The sequence below is a fragment of the Macaca fascicularis genome, chromosome 7 (genome assembly GCF_037993035.2).
Source record: "Macaca fascicularis isolate 582-1 chromosome 7, T2T-MFA8v1.1".
NCBI lineage: Eukaryota > Metazoa > Chordata > Mammalia > Primates > Cercopithecidae > Macaca > Macaca fascicularis.
In genome coordinates, this window is record NC_088381.1 from 16,819,720 (window position 1) to 16,838,217 (window position 18,498).

The 18,498-nt window shown below is 55.1% G+C and overlaps 2 protein-coding genes across 12 annotated transcripts; one reads left to right on the top strand and one right to left on the bottom strand.

Moving 5' to 3' along the window:
* Window positions 1-46: 46 nt before the first annotated feature.
* On the top strand, window positions 47-3,098 carry INAFM2 (InaF motif containing 2). Its single transcript, XM_045395288.3, has one exon. It carries the CDS (start codon window positions 424-426, stop codon window positions 883-885), a length of 462 nt encoding a protein of 153 aa, XP_045251223.1. The 5' UTR covers window positions 47-423; the 3' UTR covers window positions 886-3,098.
* Window positions 3,099-9,975: 6,877 nt separating this feature from the next.
* Window positions 9,976-17,655, bottom strand: CCDC9B (coiled-coil domain containing 9B). 11 transcript variants are annotated; one of them, XR_012414786.1, is made up of 11 exons: window positions 17,524-17,655; window positions 16,618-16,728; window positions 16,221-16,328; window positions 15,450-15,605; window positions 15,237-15,362; window positions 14,485-14,611; window positions 14,082-14,140; window positions 13,446-13,499; window positions 13,264-13,354; window positions 12,489-12,531; window positions 9,976-12,405 (listed from the first exon to the last, which is right to left on the bottom strand). XR_012414786.1 is itself a non-coding variant. In XM_005559171.5 (11 exons), the coding sequence occupies exons 1-11, from the start codon at window positions 17,533-17,535 to the stop codon at window positions 11,863-11,865; spliced, it is 1,443 nt and encodes a 480-aa protein (XP_005559228.3). In that variant the 5' UTR covers window positions 17,536-17,655; the 3' UTR covers window positions 9,976-11,862. The 11 variants fall into 11 exon arrangements, 9 of the variants coding, with proteins under 9 accessions (XP_005559228.3, XP_005559227.3, XP_065403829.1 ...); XR_012414785.1 differs by having other exon boundaries at window positions 15,186-15,362; XM_005559171.5 differs by having other exon boundaries at window positions 14,442-14,611; window positions 15,267-15,362.
* Between the last annotated feature and the right edge of the window lie 843 nt (window positions 17,656-18,498).

An 18,498-nucleotide genomic window follows, 5' to 3' on the forward strand; every position in this document is an offset into this window, starting at 1 on the left:
CCGCCCCCTGTTGCCGGCGCGCGAGGCGGGGGAGCCGGGCTGGAGCGGAGCGCGCGGTCCGCGCGGCCACTGGAGACCAGGCGGCCGGCGGCCGGGCAGGCGGCGGCGGAGCGCGCGGCGGCGTGGCGGCGGATGGGGACGCGGAGCCGGGCGGCTGTGGCGGCTGTGGCTGTGGCGGCGGCGGGGAAGCAGCTGACCGGCCGGCGGCGGCGGCGGCGCTGGCGGCGGTGACTGGTCCAGGCCCCGGCGGCGGCTGCAGCGACGCGGTGGCGGGCTGCGGGCGGGCAGCGTGAGGAGCGGCGGCGGAACGCGGGGCCGCCGGGAACCGAGGGCGCCGGGCCGCCCCCTGCCCAGTCCTTGCAGGCCGCCAGGCCCCCTCCAGCCGGGGCCGTGGAGCACCGGGGCAAAGGCCGGGGCCCCCCGATGAAGGAGCGCGACGCGGCCCCGGCCGAGCGGGGCAAGCCGGCCACCTACACCGGGGACAAGAAGGCGAAGATGGCGGCCAAGACCAACAAGAAGTGGGTCCGGCTCGCCACCGTGTTCGCCTACGTGCTCTCCGTGTCGCTGGCCGCCATCGTGCTCGCCGTCTACTACAGCCTCATCTGGCAGCCGGTGGGCGCCGGGACCTCGGGGGGAGCCGCTGGCCCGCCCCCCGGCGGCTCCAACGCCACCGGCCCGTCTGGGACTTCGGGGGCGGCGGCGGCGGGGCCCAACACCACCGGGTCGTCCCGCCGCGAGGCGCCGCGCGACGCTCCCCCACTGCAGGCGGCGCGGCCGGCGCCTCCGGAGCCCCCTGCGGACAGCTCCCTGGCCGGGCCGCTCGAGCGGCCTCGGGGGCCGGACGAGGACGAGGAGGAAGCGGTGGCGGCGCCCGGGAGTCGTTGAAGCCCTCCGCGGAGGGGGCAGCCGGGAACCATCCTCCCCAAGCCCAGAGGCAGGACTTCGCAGCAGGATGGGGTGGAGAGCCCGCGGGAGTGACCCCCACGGGAGTGAACACCCCCCACACTCCCACCATCGCCGGCTGGCCCCGGAGCGGGAGGCCCGCAGCCAGATCTTCAGCCAAGGGACCACGATTCGCCAGGGCGCTGGGGGTTTGCTGCCCAGGACCGTGCTGCACCAGGGCCCTGAGCCGTAGGGGAATGGGGGGAGGGGTGGGGAGATCCCGGCACCAAACCCTTCTGCGCTGCTCGCTCTGGTGTATCCTACATGCAGGGATGACTGGGGCTTTCCCCTAAGACTCAGGGGAAGGATGGAGCTGTAGGGGCTCTTTTTAAGTAAGCTGAAGCTCTCGAAAGGAGGAGGGCACCAAAAGTAGTGGAGCTCAGGTACGTCAACCTAGTTGCAGTGGCCAGAGATGCATTAAATTTCTAGATCCCTGTATATAGTTGTTGACATATGCACTAGAAGCTATAATCACATAGAATTCTATGTATATCCTCCCACACCCTGGGTAGCTACTGACTGAAGGGGTCAAGCAAGGGCTATTTGCTGTCCCCCGAAGTACACCTGGCCGGAAGGGCACAAACACGGCTTCTTAAATCACTCACTTTCTCCTGTTCCCCTCCTATTTCTGAAATATAAGTTTATGACGTTCTTTCACAAAAGAGTATAAGCATTCTTAGACTGTTGATGTGGCTGTGGAAAGCCTTAGGAGAAGTAGAAGCAATTTAGGGGGGTGGGGAATGTACTCATCCCCTCTTTCCATCCTAGTGCCCCCACCAAAGAGGCTTGTTGCAGCCCTCAGTATCTGAATATGGGCCAGGGAGGAAGGAAGGGAAAGAGCAATGCTGCTGTGCTTCAATCCTGGCCTTCCCCTCACAGAATTCTTTTAGGAAGAGCAAGCTTTTGTAAGTAGAGTGACTGGCAAGTGTTTTTATCTTTTTTTTTTTTTTTCCTGCTCCTCAAAATGTTGTCTTGTTCCGGCAATCACTTTTGCCTTCCCTCTTTCCTGAGCCTGTAGTGACAAAGCCCTGCGATTTGAGATGAAATCTGTTGTGACCCCAGAGCTTTGATCACACACACATCCTCTGGTTTTGAGTTATACTACAGAATCAGAAAGGCTGGAAGGTGGGCTTCACTGAAACTCAGGATTGTGCTTTGAGAGCCAGCTAATAGACTAGCCAAGGGAAGGTTAAATTGGCTGTCTTTACCTTTCCTGAGAAGCCCTACATAAATGCAGCCTGTAATTGTATAAAGGAGATGAGAAACATCAAGAGAAATATGTGGACATGTGTGTAGCTCTGGGGTAGCAAGAACTAGACTTCGTCAATTTGGATTCCATTTCCTTCTGCCACTTGCTTTTAGGCAATTGAGTGTGGGTAGTGATGAGATATCAAACCCCTTAGTGTTTCCTTTTTGGGAAATGAGGCACTATTTTTTTAAAAAAAAAAGACAACTTACCCACCTGAGTCCTGAAACAGTTTGTCTCTCCAGTTTTCTGGCCTATACTCTGGTTAGCTCTGAGCCAAGTTTACAGGACAGCAGCCTTGCTTTAAGCCATGTCCTGTTGTGGGCACGATAATAGCAACTGAGCTGTCACAGCCTACCAGCAGGCTGGTAGCACCTCCAGGGTCTCTTGGCTATAGCAGATTTCTTAGCAGCTGACTCGGACTTCAGTCATTGGGAAGCCTGTGAGGCCTTTACATTTTTGGTGTGAGACAGGGAAGAAACATAAAATGCCACTTTATAACTTCAATAATAGCCTGTAATTTATATTTACTGTGTGAATTTTTAGTCCTATATTTTAATAATTTGTAAATTGATCTCTTATTCCAAGAATCCTTTGAACTTATAGAACATCTGGGAGTCCACTTCCCTGTCCTCTTCCTGATCCCTGCTTTCTGGACTGTTTAAATCCTCTTTGGGATGGATCAGAGAGTCTAGAGAGGCCACTCATAGTTCCAGCTGCTGGCCTCCTGACTCTCCAAAGCCTTCACTGGAATTGGGACATTTGCTCCAGCCCTAGCTGTGAACATGACCAGAGACATTATTTATAATTCAGCCATTTAAGATATACCTGTACTCAAAAAGTCCTGTATATTTTTTAAAAGTTTTATTTTTCAGGTGAACAAAAATACATCCTAAGAACTCTGCCTAAACCTGTGTAAGTCGATCATTTCTCTTAAACTGTGCTTCAAGGGGACGGAGTAGAGGTTGGAAGAGTAACTGGTCTGAGGTGTGATGGATGGATGGTGATGAATAGGTTGAGGAGGAAAAAACAATTGCCCTGCTGTTCTCAGTGCCTGATGGCTGGAATGAATTGATTAGTGAAGGGTGGCAGAATCCATCTTAGTTGGGAAGCAATCCTGGGGTGGGAAGAAAAGTGATCTCTAGCTCAGCCACCTTTTGCCAACCTTAAAACAGGCTGAGAAGAAGTTCCGCTTTACAGGAGCAGATGCTTAGCTGACAAAGCTAAGGGCCCAGTAAGCATGAATATTAAGATTTACTGCAAACATTTAGCTGGCTAAGCACAGAGGTGAGGATAAGCTGCCTGATAGCATCACTGTCCTCACCTTTCAACCATTGGCCTCTAGATAACTCAAGAAGTGGTAACACCAGAAAGGCAAGTGTGCATCTGTGGTGCTTGGTCAGAGCTTTGTCTACCATGGAGGAGGTAAGAGAGCCAAATGGCTGAGAGGTGTAGGTTGCTTCAAAGGTGAGGCTTTTTTATTCCCTTCAAGCAAACAAAAAAGATGTGGGTGAAAAGCACAAATATAAGGGATTAGTTATGCTGCAAAATACATGGTAAGCAATTGAGCTCAGCTCATTATTAGACAATGCTGCTCGGTACAAATCCGGAGTGAGAAGCCAGTGTCGGTGGGGCCCCCTGAGGCCTGCACTTCAGCAGAGCTGTTGGGGGGTAGCTACTGTTCTTTCACATTACCTTGTAGTCTGCGGGGAGGCATGGAAAAAGTCCGCCCTTCTTTTATTTCCCTCTTCAGCCTACACAATGACTTTCTGAGAGAGGGCTTGGTAAGGCAGAGCAGAAGGCGAGTGAAAGAGTTTCCGAGGCTCTTTTGGTCGGCCCCTCCTTTTTGCAGACAGTGACATGTGGCTTCTACAGCTGCCCACGGTGGCTTCACATGTTGGGCACATACAGCAATATGTACAGTGGGAGCCTGCTTAGCAGATGAGACAGGGCCTGGTTGGCTGAGAAGCAGTGGTCTGAATAGCTTTATTTCCAAGGGTTAGAAATCGGCTGCACAGTTGTCCATCAAGTTTTAAGCCGAGAAGGAGAGATCTGTGCAAACGGGGTTACTTTCCTTCCATGGCTTTGCACCAGGACTACCAGGACCATTTCTAGGTGTTTGCTTATATTGGAAGTTACAGTGTGCATTCATTTATTCTCTGACAGCCTGAACTTGAAGAGAGAGAAGCCTGTTTTGAAAGTGAAGGTTTTAGGGGTGGAAGATCAGTGAAGGAACCCATTAGGCTGAGTTTGTGAGGGTATCTTCACTTTACCCATTAATGTTAAGGTACAGTGAAGTGTTTCTCTGAGGTTTTAAGCATAAGAAATATTTCTGTTCCTAACAGCCCTCGATTTCCACATGGTATGAGACCATGTTTTGGAAGCTTTTCTGTCTACCTTGCTTTTCAGTTTTCACTGGGGAATTCTGAGATAGCGTGTTCTTTCGTGGAGTATTTATATCCTGTCTTGAAATGCTGAATGCATAGCATCTACTTGTTTCTACATGTTTCTTTAAGGAGAGCTGAAAGGTCAGGTCACAAGCTTTAGGGCTACCACAGCTATTTAAAAGGGGTAGTAATTGTCCTCTCTTTCCTGTCTACAGAGAATGGAGGTATTTCTGGAATTGCAATTCAGTAACAAAAGGGCCACAGCTGTACTTTTTGTTTTCCATCTCCCTCAGTGGAAGGAGAAACTGCAGTGACTTTGCCTGTTTCTCATGACCAGCACTCACTTAGTGCCTGGCAGTGGGTACTCAGAATTTATTGATCTCTGGGTTGATCAGCACCCAGTGGGTGCTGGGTGCTGATGGAATCAACCTTAGTATCACTGTGGTGTCCCTGTCGTAATCTACTTGCGTGCCCGTATCCACAGCCCATAATCTGGTTCAAGAAGGTGGGTTGCTAAAGAAAACCCCTGCAAATTGTAGCTGCACTGATCTCTCTGGCCTCAGTTTTTTTATTTCCAAGTCGAAGGACACAGCCTTGGCCTTCCTGTTCTTTCCGGGTGCCGGAAGTCCACAGTGGTATTCCATATGGTGCTTAATGGACATGCCGTAGAATATGTAACCCGTTCATTGTCTCCTAGATGCCAGCCCTGCAGCCTAATGTTAAGCTATAAACATGCCTGCTCTGTCGACAGTTTTTTGGTTACCTCTGTTTTACTTGCTGACATAGCCTGTGATTTTCTGCTGCCAGAAAGCCTGTGTTATGCTTTTTGTCCCCTCCAGTAGCTAATTGAAAAAGCAAACAAACAAACTTCTCTTTCCCACTCACCTAGACTCTGCCAGGCTTTCCACCCTGAGTGCAGAAACACCCTGCATGGGAGCCACCTAGTCAGTGCTCCTCACTGGATCCTGTGCCTCATTCAATTCTATAAACCTTTGTTAAGCTACCACTAAAGGACCAGAAAATTATCCACAAGGAATTTACAGTCATGCCTGCAAGTCTCCCCTTGTCAAACTACCCTGTTTTCTTCAGTATTCTGTTTTTGCAATAGCTTATCAGTTAAATAACAGTAAGATTTTAGCTAATATCCGCAGGGATGTTTTCCACGAACCATTACCTTTAATTCAAGAATTTTAGTTTAGTTTAGATCTTTATTTGGTGTCTACAGTGTTCTAAGTGAACCTCAAAACTCCGAAAACCAACTTGTCCACAAAAAAGCAATTGCATTGATTACCAAGGATTTCCTTTGAAATACGTATACCTTTCTCTGCTACCTCAGTGTTCAGAGTCGTTAGTTGAGGTCTCCCCACAATTGTGTCCTGGAGACCCACCTGCTCCCTCAGCTCCCTGCTGGTAGCCTGGGTGGTGTAGAGTCACGGCAGCCAGGCTTAGAGGTGTAGACAGCTCACAGCATCACAAGGCCCTGGGCAGGGAGACTGTGTGTTCTCGGGAGGGACCCTGAACTGGAAGATGGGAAGCCTGGGGACTCAACAATGGCGTTAGTTAAGGCCTTTGACCTCTCTCTTTTCTGCTAAATAAATGGGAATTCCTGAGAGCAAATGGAGGTTATGATATGAAAGGGCTTTGAGATCTTGGGAATAAAAGTACAATGTGTACACATGAAGTAATATATTTTCAAGGGAATGTCTGTCCCTTGGGCAATATGATGCTGCACAGAAAGAAATGTGAAGGGGGTAGGTGGTAAACATTACACCAGTGTGCCCAGACTAGCAGCATCAGCGTCACCCAGGAATGTGTTAGAATAATGACAGCTTAGGCCACATCCCAGACCAACAGAAGAAGAAATTCAGAAAGCGAAGCCCAGCATCTGTTTTAACCAGCCTTCCAGGTGATGCTGACACACACTGAAGTCAGAACCACTGGCCCAGCCTTTTCCTCTGATGCTGTAACTTAGGGGTAGGGTATTTCTGTTTTGACAGATGGTCATCGAGGTGCCTTTTGACCCTTTCTCTCGGTTAAAGCCAGCTGCCCTGCTGGGGGAAGAGGAAACAGTGTCCCTAGTGCTTGTAAGAGAAGGGAAAAAGGCTGCATTGTCCATTATTTTTGACAGTTGCCGCAGAACTTGCCCTGGAGAGCTTGTTAAAAAGGCAGCCCTGAGCGAGTCCGTCCCTCTCCCGCGAAGGTGCTGCTGTGTTTGCCTCACCTCCTGCCCTGAGGCCTGCTGCTGCTTGAGCCAGTCCTTAAAAGGAGCACTGGGTGCCACATTTGTTCTCTCTGGTGCCAGGTCTGTGCTATTTCACTTCCCCGGCGTCAAGTGGGTGCTTAATGAGCAGCTGTGACGTAAGGCCCAGCAGACTTGAGAGAAAGCAGCTGCAGTCCATGCTTTTTGCTGGCTGCTCTCATTCCCTCTCCCAGCCTTGAGTTCTCCCCCTTTGGTGGGGTTGTGGTCAACCACTGTCAGCCCTTCCTCATGAGCCCTGATAACCCTTGCTCAGAAAGAGATGTGTGTGGGGTGTGTGGACATGGATAAGTGACTTGAGACAGAAGTGACGTGGTGTCTTTAGTTCTCCTATTCCCTCGGCCCCTCCCCTTGATTTAGTCCCTAAAATAAGAAAATACGGCCGTATTAGGATTTTTGACAGTTCCTTGTTCTTTTGGGGGGTTAGTGCGATCTTTTCCTGTTGTTCTTGTCCCTGACAGGGTTGGGGCTGGAGTTGACTGGTGGTCCAACATTCCAAACTTGTGCCTTGTTAGATAGCTAGGCTCTCCTGCTTCCAAGGATCCCCAGTGCCTGTCCCTTGATCGTAGCAAACTCTAGTCATGCTGCTCCTTTGGGTGACAAAACAACTCTGGGACACACAGAGCAAACTCCTCAAGGGGGTTTGTTTCTGGGGAAAATAAGCAAAACACTGTGGTGTGAGTGTGTGAGATTGCTACTGAGGTAGACAGAAGAGAGGAGGAACCCCTCTGAGCCTCCAGCGCAGCACAGCGTGCAGGGTGAAGGGGGGTAAGTGTGATGGAGCCAGTGAGGGAGGTCAAAGAACACACTGGTAAAGCAGGGGCACTGCTCGAGGCTGCGACTCCACCGGACCCCCCCATGGGACTGAAGGAAGCTTGCCTGGTGGGCCGGATAAACTTTACAGACCATTCCTTGTTTCCCTGAAAGTGCATTGACCACCCCCCACCCCCACACCCAGCAAAGATGAGGCTAGAAGAGAATGTAAAAAAAAGGTAGAAAACAAAGAACACGGAGATCACACCAAATCGCTACTTCATTTATTCAACAAATATTCACTGAGTGCCTTCTGTGTGCCAGGCGACTGTTAAGAGAGAGTCCAACTCCACCTGCGGGCAGGTACATTTTCCATACTCTTCCCATCCAAGTACTAACCAGGCCTGACCCTGCTTAGCTTACGAGATCGGGCGCATTCAGGGTGGTATGGCCATAGACTATTTTGGATACTCTTATCTTTAATTTTCTCAGCAACCCTTCAAAGTAGGTATCGCAAGCCTCATTTTGCAGATAAGGAGACTGAGGCTTTTAGAGGCTAAAAATTGACCCAGGTCACCTGGCTAACAGATGGCAGACCTAGGGTTCTGAGTCAGTCCATCGGATTCCAAGGCCTGTGCTTGTTCCACCCGGCCACGCTGCCTGTCATCAAAACACATGTCTTTCTTGCAGGCTGGTCTATTGCATTTCCCTCCCGCCATCTGTCAAGAATGGGCCTGGGATGGAGAGGCCTCTGCCTATTCTGCCCTGCTTGGTTCGAGACCTTAGGTAAAGCCAGCATCTCCCTACTGGCTCCTCCCCTCCTCCTGTGTGCCCTCCTTTTTCCGGGCCCCCAGCCCTATGCCTGGGTTCCTGGCAGCTGTGTTTCATGAAGACCCTCCACCTTTGAAGAGTAGTCTTGTCTGTTGGTTGGAGAAGAGAAAGGCACCCAAAACGAAGGCTCCCAGCCAGGCCTTTAAACAAAGGAGCCAGGAAGAGGTAGAACCAGCTTCCCATGATGCCAAGGTCTGCGGAGGGGTGTCTTCTTGCGCCTCCCTCCTGCTCCATGGCTGCTTCCATCCTAGAGCAGGAGGGGTGGCACCCATCTGGACAGATAGCTGGGGGTTACCACCATAACTACCACTTTCCTTATCTTGAAGAAGAGCTCTCCTTTTTTGAGAAGAGCTCAATGTTACCTGCCTGCACTACCATCTTCCTGCAATGAAGAGGTCCTGCGCCAGTCTCTGTTCCCTCCAATGCCTATAACTCCTGTGACACCCCTCCTCCTAACATCCTTCGAGATGTCACTCCACGGAGACAAGCCCTACTTCCCCACAGCCCTTCTGCCCAGCCTTCCCTCCTGCTTCAGTCCCGTTGTGAGGGCTGAACCGGAGCTCTGCCTGCTTCCTACATCCTCATCCCAGGGTCAGACGAGCCTGGCGTATGCCCCTTTGTGGAGGTGCAGCTGTACAGTTGGCAGCACTGGGTTGGGGAGCACATTGTGAATCTTATAATTCAGATTCTTGATCACAATCGTTTTTGGAGACATCTGCCTGATGTCTCCAAAATCCAAGGTCTTTGCCTGAACCTCCTCTACCCCTGGCCCCATCCTTTGGGAGTCACGGATCCCTAGGCCAGTGTCACACTCCAAAGCCATGTTCTTGTGACTAGAAGGCAAGAGAAAAACTTGAGCTTGGAGTCTTCGCCCTGGCATAGGTGTGTCTCACATATATAGGAATGTTTCCAAGCCTTTCCAAAATTCCTCTGATCAACCCCATACCAAATGCCTCTACCCCCTTCACTCCATCCCATCCCATCCCTGACCAGCTCTCCCACTGCACTACCAGAAGTTGACACCACCCACTCACTTACTTCCAAAGCATCTTCCCCAAGTCTCCCACCCAACTCTGAAGCCAGGAAGCCCCCACCACCTGACAGGGCTAGCACTCTCCCATCCCCTACATGGCCAGCCACCAACCTTTAGAGTCTAGAGTCTGTCTTCACTCCCAGCCCTTCATATATTCTAGTCCAAGCCCTTGACTACTCAAAAGCATGGTCCAGGAAACAGCATGGGCTTCACCTGAAGCCTCTTAGAAATATTAATTCTTGGCCGGGCGCGGTGGCTCAAGCCTGTAATCCCAGCACTTTGGGAGGCCGAGGCGGGCGGATCACAAGGTCAGGAGATCGAGACCACAGTGAAACCCCGTCTCTACTAAAAATACAAAAAATTAGCCGGGCGCGGTGGCGGGCGCCTGTAGTCCCAGCTACTCAGGAGGCTGAGGCAGGAGAATGGTGTGAACCCAGGAGGCGGAGCTTGCAGTGAGCCGAGATCGCGCCACTGCACTCCAGCCTGGGCAACAGCGTGAGACTCCGTCTCAAAAAAAAAAAAAAAAAGAAATATTAATTCTTGGCCAGGGGTGGTGGCTCATGCCTGTGATCCCAGCAGTTTAGGAGGCCAAGGCGAGCAGATCACTTGAGCCCAGGAGTTGGAGACCAGCCTGGGCAACATGGTGAAACCCTGCCTCTACAAAAAATACAAAAATTAGCCAGGCATGGTGGCACGCCTGTAGTCCCAGCTACTCAGGAGGCTGAGGTGAGAAGATCGCCTGAGCCTGCAGGGTTCGAGGCTGCAGTGAGCCCTGATTGCACCACTGCACTCTGGCCTAGGTGATACAGCAAGACCCTAACTTAAAAAAAAAAAAAAAAAAAAAAAAAGATGAACTCTCAGACCCTCCCCAGACCATTAGAATCTGCATGACTCTTCAGTTAAAATATGAGAGACACTTCTCAAAACAGTCTCATCTGCTAAAGAGACACCCCTCACCTTCCTGAATAGAGGGGTGAGGTAGAGTTGAGAGCTAGTGAGGAAGGCTGAGCTGGGACCCCACAGTTTAGTCCTCACATTGGGCAGTGGAGAAATCCCAGGGTGGTCCAGACTCTCCCTAGAGCCCCACAGCCTTCAGCAGAGAACAGCAGCCATGGCAGGACCAGAGAGGAGGGGGCAGAGGGGACCATGCGGTGAGGTCCACACCAGGGCTCAGGAGCAGAAGGCACACATAACAAGAAAGAAGGGCACCTGCTTGTGCCAAGCAGAGGTGGGAGGGTCCCCTGGAGCTCCTACTGCCATCCTGCCCCCAGCCCTGTAGGGCACCTATGGCCCAGAACAGCTCCCGCCCAGAACAGCCCAGATCTGCCGGATGACTGGCTTTCTTCCCCCCCTCCTGCTGGCAGTCTCCGTCGCCTACCGGCTGGATTACTGGTAGTGGGTGCTCAGGAAATGTTTGTTGAACTGAGAGGAAGCCACAGCTTGTGCGGAGTCCGGATAATTCAGCAGACGTGGGCCTCAGGGGAGGGGTGGGGATGGAGGCTTTGTAGGAAAGACAAGTCCTGATGTCATACTTAGCTGGAAGTTGTTTCTCTGTCTGTGGAGTCCCTGTCTGATTCTTGCCTTGGCCTGGCCCTGGTGCTAGTGCAGGGCGGTGGGGAAAGAGGAAGTGGAAAGGGCAGGAAATGACCCTGAGCTGCAGGGCCAGGCCCTTGCCTCCATTCAGGGTGCACGTGGTGTCTGACCTGGGTGTGGCGGCCTGGGAGTAAGCTCTCCCATCCTGCAGTGGGAGAGGAGGTTGTCCCTCCCCATCCCACCCCATTTCAGAGAGGAGGACTTTCCAGAGATCCTCCTTTTCACTGAGAAGACGTGAGCACTACTCTTCTTTGCCCAGGCCAGACCCTGCCAGCTGTGTGGCCTCCCCTCCTCCAGGCCTCAGCCACCACTCAGGAGAGGCAGGAGACTGGCACGTGGCTACTGGGATTCCTCTGGTTGGGCATCCTGGGAATCTGGGACTGGGGGAATCCAGCCCAGGCAAGAGGTGAAAGCCTGCAGCTGGAGAGGGAGGCCAGGCCCTGAGGGGTGACAGGGAGCCAGGGGAGCCAGGAGAGCCAGGCTGGGTGCCACCAAGCCTTGTTCTCTCGTCATAGTGGAGAGGGCTTGTGGCCTGGGCAGCAGTAGGCCCAGGTCAGGGTGCACCAGCCTCAGATGCCAGGGGAATAGACCAGGGGCTGGGCTCGTGTGTGAAAACCCACATGTGCACGGGGATGAGCATGTGAGGTGCAGGGAGGCCACTCCTTGCCCTCACACGGTCGCCGTGCTGGAGAGTCTGCCACACTGCTCAGTGACAATGGCGCAAGCCACCAGCAACCACATGGCCGTCATGCGGAGGGCTCTTAACGGAGTGCTTCCCTCTTCCTCTCCCCCGGGGTGCCCCAGCTCCCAAGAGCTGTGTTCAGCATCTTCCTGCAGGGCCAGGGCGCCCTGTCCTGCGCCTCATACCTGCTGTGCCTCTCGGCCCTTGGCTGCCTCCTCTGGGGGGCCGGCTTCTCAGGGCCAGGCCTTGCTGGGCCCCAGCCTTGCCAGACCTGTCTTCTCTGGGCTCTGGGAGCCCTGCTCCTCTCTGTGGCTCAGGGCAAGTCTGGACTTCCAGCTCAGTCTGGTGATCGTTCCACCCCACGGGCTGCTGCTCAGAGCCCTCTGGCCAAGACACAGGGCTCTCCTGGGCCCCAGGCCTCAGACTGAGCACACACGTGCTCTCCCTAGGCCCAGGGATGCCAGCCCCTCCTAGAGAGAGGTCAAGAGGAGCCAAGTCAGGCTCCTGTGGAGAGCAGGGGACTGAGCTGGCTGTGGAAGCCACTGACTCCCCCTTTGGCCCCTCTGGGGATGCCAGGGCTGGGCTGGCTGCAGGGGCGCTCCCCAGTCGGCCCTGCTCCATCCCGCTCTGCTTCTGTGCTTGCTCCTCCTCAGTGGGAGTCTCTCTGGTGCTTTGGCTTCCCTGAAACAAGAGAACAGCCCCAGTGGCTGATGAATCCATGGCTTGCGTCCCCAGCCTGCCCCATCCTATACCCAAATACCTACCTCCTGACTCTCCAGCTCCTCCTTGTCTTCCTTCATATCCCACCTGTGGAAACACAGCTCATGGCACGCCCCACCCCACTTCACTCCAGAGCCATGCCCCCTGCCTGAATAGAGGGGTGGGGTGGAGTTGAGAGCCCGTGAGGAAGGCTGAGCTGGGACCTCACGGTTTAGGCCTCACATTGAGCAGTGGAGAAATCCCAGGGGTGATCCAGACTCTCCCTAGAGCCCCACAGCTCTCAGCAGAGAGGAGCAGCCATGGCAGGACCAGAGAGGAGGGGCCTCCACCTCCTCTGGGCCTCCATCTCCTTGCCAAAGAAATCCCTGGGAGAAGCCAAAGCCCAAGGGTCTCAGACTGGGATCAGAGCCAGAATGTGGCTCCAGGAGGCTTCCCCCTCCCAAGCCTGACCTTGTTCCCTAAATCCAACTATTTCCTCTGAATGCCACGCACTCTGGGCCTATCCTGGGTCCCCAGCTGCTGTTTATGGCCAAGCTTGAGTTCTGTGGGGACTCCAGGCATGTCCCTGCCTGCAATGCCTGGGAAAGGCATACCTCACTTCCCATGGGAAGGGAGCTGCTGTAATTACCACCAGCCTCCCCAGGCCCCAGGCTCTCGCTGCAGCCTCTGCTAATGGCCTCTCCCTCTCATTAACCTCTCGCCAGGCTGCAGTCAGCCAGGAGGCAGGGGCCCCAGGGATGGAGCTGGCACCTGGGCCTGTACTGGTCCAGGAAATTGGTCCAGATGCCCATCTTGATTTTGTCCCCTGCCACCTGTTACCTTCGGGCCCTGCCAGTCAGCCTCTCCTTGCCCCGGGCTTTGCTGCCTGTGGCTGGTGCCACCGAGGGTCTGCTGGCTTGCCCGCCCCGACCTGCAAGAGATGGTTCACAAGCCAAGGAGAGAAGAGGCCCATAGCAGCCAGCTTCGTCTCGAGACCCGGCCCCTCCTCCTCCCCAACTCACCTTTTCCATCAGGGAGCAATGGTGGGGGCTGTAGTTTCCGGTGGCTTCTGGGACCTGACGGGGACAAAAAAGTGGGGAAAGGTGGGGTGACAAAGGATCCAAAACAGGAACACTGGTCCTTCCAGCCTCAGGAAGCTGTCAGTCCTCGGGGCCAGTCGTGGGTTTTGCCTCCCCAAAAGCGCCCTTGCCTGGGGATCAGGAGAGTCGGGTCCTGTGCTAGCTTTGCCACTCTGTGGCTAGGTGTCTGGCCCCAACTCTCAGGCCACAGCTTCTTTACATATAAAACAAGGGGGCCAGCAATCCACAGTTGTTTCTACAGGGTGTCTGGGGAAGGACCACCAGGACTTTCACCCATTAGGGACCAGCGCCTCGAAGAGACCCCTGGGCAGGCTTCCACTGAGCCTCCTTCTGGGGCCTCCTGGTCAGAACCTGGACAAGAGCTGTGGGCTCAGAGGGGAGGATGGGAGTTCTTGGTGCCCTCCTCTGATAGTGAGGGAGAGGAAGGAAGATGTTCTCCAATGCTTCCTTTCAGCTCTGAAAATAAGTAAGAAACTAAGAGACAGAGGAAAGAGAGGACAAGGGCGTGAAAGATAAACAAAGCCAAGGAGGGGAGAGATGAGGTAGGTGTGAGCTCACCCCTTCTGCTGCCTGCCCTGGCTGGGCCTTCTCCCCTTAGCTGGCTGCAGTCCTGTAGCCTGTGTAGACAGATGGAGTCAGATTGCTGGTGCACAGAAGCTGCTGTGGGCCCCACCCTGACACCCCTCTCCCCCAAGCCCAGGCCCAGAATTGAAGGCAGCAGGGAGATGGTGGGCCCAAGAAAGATGGGAGACCCAGTGTGCACACAGAGCCTTGAACTCTGGGCCCGACCAGAGAGCCCAGCAAGGTCCTCTCCACCCCGAGGAGAGTCCCTGCAGCCCTCCCAGCAGTGCCCGCAGCCAGCTCCACCCCACACCACGGGATCACCAGCCCAGCAAGCTGCCCAACCCAGCCACCCACGTGGGCTTGGCCTTGTCCAGGTCCCACGGGCGCCGCCAGTCACCCTGTGCGTCTCTGTGCCGGGCGAGGCGGGCTAGGTCGATCTGCTCCCGCTCCTGCTTCCACTGGGCGTAGTCCCAGCCCGCCTCTGGGGGCTCCCCCACCGGCCGGCTCCGGGGCTCCCAAGCACCCTGCAGGGAGAAGACACTCAGAGCGAAAGGGAGAAGCAGGAAGAGGCTTGGGGTGGGGTCTAGAGACTCAGGTGCTTCCTCTCAAGGTTTCCACATCTCCAGCTAAAAATTAGATGTGTTCCAGCTCTCCCATGGAAATGGCTTCCATCCACTTGTTGTGTGTTTTAGGCAAGTAATTTAACCTCTCTGTGTCTCATTTCCTCATCTGTAAAATAGGGATCTCCAGAGCACCAACCCACAGGGTTGTTGCAGGGATATGTAGACGAGCCGGAGTGGGAGGGGCCCTGGAGGCTGTGAGCAAGGGCAAGGACTAGGGGCTGCTGCCACCTAGAGGTCACACCTGGCACTTGGCCAGTCAACTCCACCCTCTGGCCCCTCCTCCACTCCCGTGCCACCAGCAGGGCTAGATAGGGGAGGGGGCTGGATCACATCTCTGGCTTAAACTGTCTCCCACTTCAAGGCCCACCCAAAGCAGAGACTGGCCGGAGAAAGGAAGGAGGAGCAGGAACTCCTGCAGGTGCTCCCTCAGCCACGTCCCCGCAGATGAAGGACATATCTGACTCAGCTTCTCTACCTCCCCTAAGTGAGGACCTTCAGATCCATGTCCCCATCCCCTCTTGAAGACCTTCCGTGCAGAATCCAAGCTGATGGCCACCTGCATGGGGGGGCTCCGGGTCACACGCCCTCCAGGTGACCCCTCTGTGCCTTGGTTCCTTGCTCTGATGGGCTTTTCACTTACAATCCGTTTGGCCTGGGAGGATGAAGATGGGCAGTGCAGCAGAGTCAGGGAAGAAGAGGCTGCCCGCCGATGCCTGCACTCCCCACCCACCCTGCTCACCTCTGCTTTGTTCTCCATGGTCACAGCCAGCTCCACCAGCTCCCCTAAGCAGAAAGTACCCCCGTGGTCCTCAGCATCCTCATCCTCAAGCATCTCGTTGGTCACTCCGGGTCCACAGGTGCCCCTTGCCCAGTTCCTGCTAACCACCCGCTTTTCCTGCAGAACGAAGACCCTCAGGCCACATGAGCAGTGCTGGGCAGGACCTGGGTGCTGGGTCCTCTCGGTGGTTCCCCAGGCCAACCCCAGCCCTCCCTGCATTCCCCACAGAGGAGCTGACTCCCACAGGCTGTTCACATGCCAATGGCATGAGGTTATCCAGGGCCCAGGGCCACCCAGAGGCCCAAGATGCCACAGTGGCCCCCGTCATCTCTGAGCTGGGAAACCCAGAGCACTCAGACAATGGGTCTCTGTCCCTCAGACACTGCTCCTGGCATTCAGCCCCAACTTCTCTGTCCCCCACTTCCTGCAGGGTTTTAGCCCCTGGGGCTTGAGGTTTAGGAGTGGCGTGTGCTGAGGGGCCTGTGCTTTGTGGCGTAGGCGCAGGGCTGTGGACTGGAAAAGGTATAAGGAGGCTTCTACTGGGCGTAGGGGAGCTTTCAGCTGTGGCCCTTCGGTGGGGACAGCAGTGGTTCTACTGCAGGAGGTTGGGAGCTGACGGATGCACCCCGGAACAGTTAGTAGAAGAGGGGAACAGAGGCAGCTGTCTTCCCCTGACGTGGTCTGGGCCTCCACCTCCTTGCTACGAGCCCTGTCTCCCAGGGTGAGGCTTACACCGGGAACTTGGCTGATGGTAACGGTGAGGCCATCGGGCCGGAGGAGTGCTGGTGTGGTCACAGCCATGCCCCCCTGCTCTGCCTGCCGACGGTCCTCCTGGATCTCCTGTGGGAGGGCCCGGGGTCAGCACACGCCATGGCCCCCCAGGTGCACAGAGACACAGACGCTGACAGGCCTACACGGAGAGACACCAGTGGGACACCAGGGGGCAGAGGCGCCACATCACACATCCCCAGGACCCTGACCAAGCCTCTAAGAGGGACCATACCCACCCTACCCCTGGCCCCAGCCCCAGAGGCGCATTCCTGAGCCTGCAGGGAGAGACCATCACGTGTGGGGCAACCAGGGAGTGGCAGCCAAGCGGGTCCTCCCGGCCCTGTGGCAGCCCACTCACCTGGTACCTGCGGAGCAAGGCCTGGTTCTTCTTGCGCAGGGCAACTATCCTCCGATCCAGCTCCGCGTCCTTCTCCTGCCTGCTCATGGGGGACTCAGCTCTGGCAGGCCCCTGCAGAGGCAGGGAACCCAAGCCCCTGACTTCCGCGTCCCCCTCTCACCAGTCCCCAGCTTTCACATTTTTACCACCCAAGGAACAGATCCCAGACCCACAGCTAAGGTCACCCAGAAAGGAAGGGGATTGCTCGGGGAGATGGCCCAAAGAAGGCCCCAAGCCCCCATTCCAGCTAGGCCTGTCTGCCTGTCCCTACCTCCTCGGGGGGCTCAGGTCAGGGCCTCATACCCCAAGCCACAGCTCCCAGCACTGGGCTGCCCCTCCCCCAGCTCTCCAGGGAGCTTCACTGCTGAGCAGAGCCTGGAATGGGAGTTATAAATGGCTCTGGCAGCGGAACCTGCCGTGACTGGGAAGCTGCCAGGGGATTCGGGAGGTCGAGGGGGGAGCTCTTTGACTCCCAGATCCACAACCAGAGAAAAAGGAGAGGCCCTGGCTCCGTCCTGGGCTCTCAGGCCCTGGACCCCACACCCAGGCCTGTGCCCAGCCTGGAGGAAAGAGCCGCTCCCACGGGCCCAGCCTCTCCAGGCCGAAAGCTGCTGGTAGTCGGGGCGGAGAGAGTCAGCTCCCCTGGCCGCCCCAGCCCGGGAGTCACCCTGGGCAAGCCATGTCTCTGCATCAAGATTCCAGGTTCCTCTCTGTCTGGATGCAGGGTCTCTGTTGTGACCCATCTAGTCACAGCCCTCTTTCTCCCAGCCCCAGCTGTCCCCAGCTGCCCCCAAAGGGTGGCTGCCTGGTATCCCAGCCCCCTCCCAGTCCCAAGAAGCCCCCTGCCAAAGGCAGACTGCCACTCACAGCCGAGTGCATGGCAACGGCGGGCACCGAGAGAATTCCAGAGCAGCCCCTGGGGAGCCAGAGTGGGAGGAAAGCTGGAGCCACCGGAGCCGGGCCTCTGCCGGCCTCTCCCTGCCGGCTTCGCTGTTCAGCACACGAGATCATGTTGTGATTACAAAAGACTCCTCTGGGCTCCCAGCCAGGAACGTCGGGCCGCCACCCCCACCCTTCCACTCTCAGAGGGCGAGGACCAGGGCACTGGCAGCTGGCTGGTCCTGTCTAGCACCTCTCCCTGCCCCGCCCCAGCGTCCCCAGACAGACTGGTAGGGACTTCTCCCTGGTGGGTCAAGCCCACACAGGAGGCCTGGCTGCCTGGGCCCTAGCAGGACCCTAGCCTGGGCCTGCCTGCAGACAAGACGGGCAGCCAGCGTAGGCCTCTGTGCCTCCCATGAGTAGAAAAGGCCTACAGCACACAAATGCTCCCCTCTCCTGCTCCTTCTCCTCATCAGCCTTGGTTTAAGTAATTCAAAGGGATCAAGAAGCTCACCTCCCCTGGACCACCAAGTACTACCACATCCCTAAAATGACAACACTAGTCATTCGTTCTTTTAGGTTGGACATTGTCTTCTCTGTGCAGTCATGCACCATATAGTGACATTTCACTCAACAATGGATCACATATATAATGGTGGTCCCATAAGATTATAATGGAGCTAAAAATTCCTATGGCTTAGTGACATTGTAGCCATCATAACATAATAGCACAGGGCACTACTCATGTGCTTATGGCGATGCTGGTGTAAACAGACCTACGGCATGCCAGTCGTACAAAAGTATGGCACGTACAAGTATGCGCAGTACAGAATACCTGATAATGATAATTAACAATTATGTTACCAGCTTATGTATTTACTATACTATACTTTTTATCATTATTTTAGAGTGTATTTCTTCTACTTACAGCAACAACAAAAAAGTGTACTGTTAAACCACCTC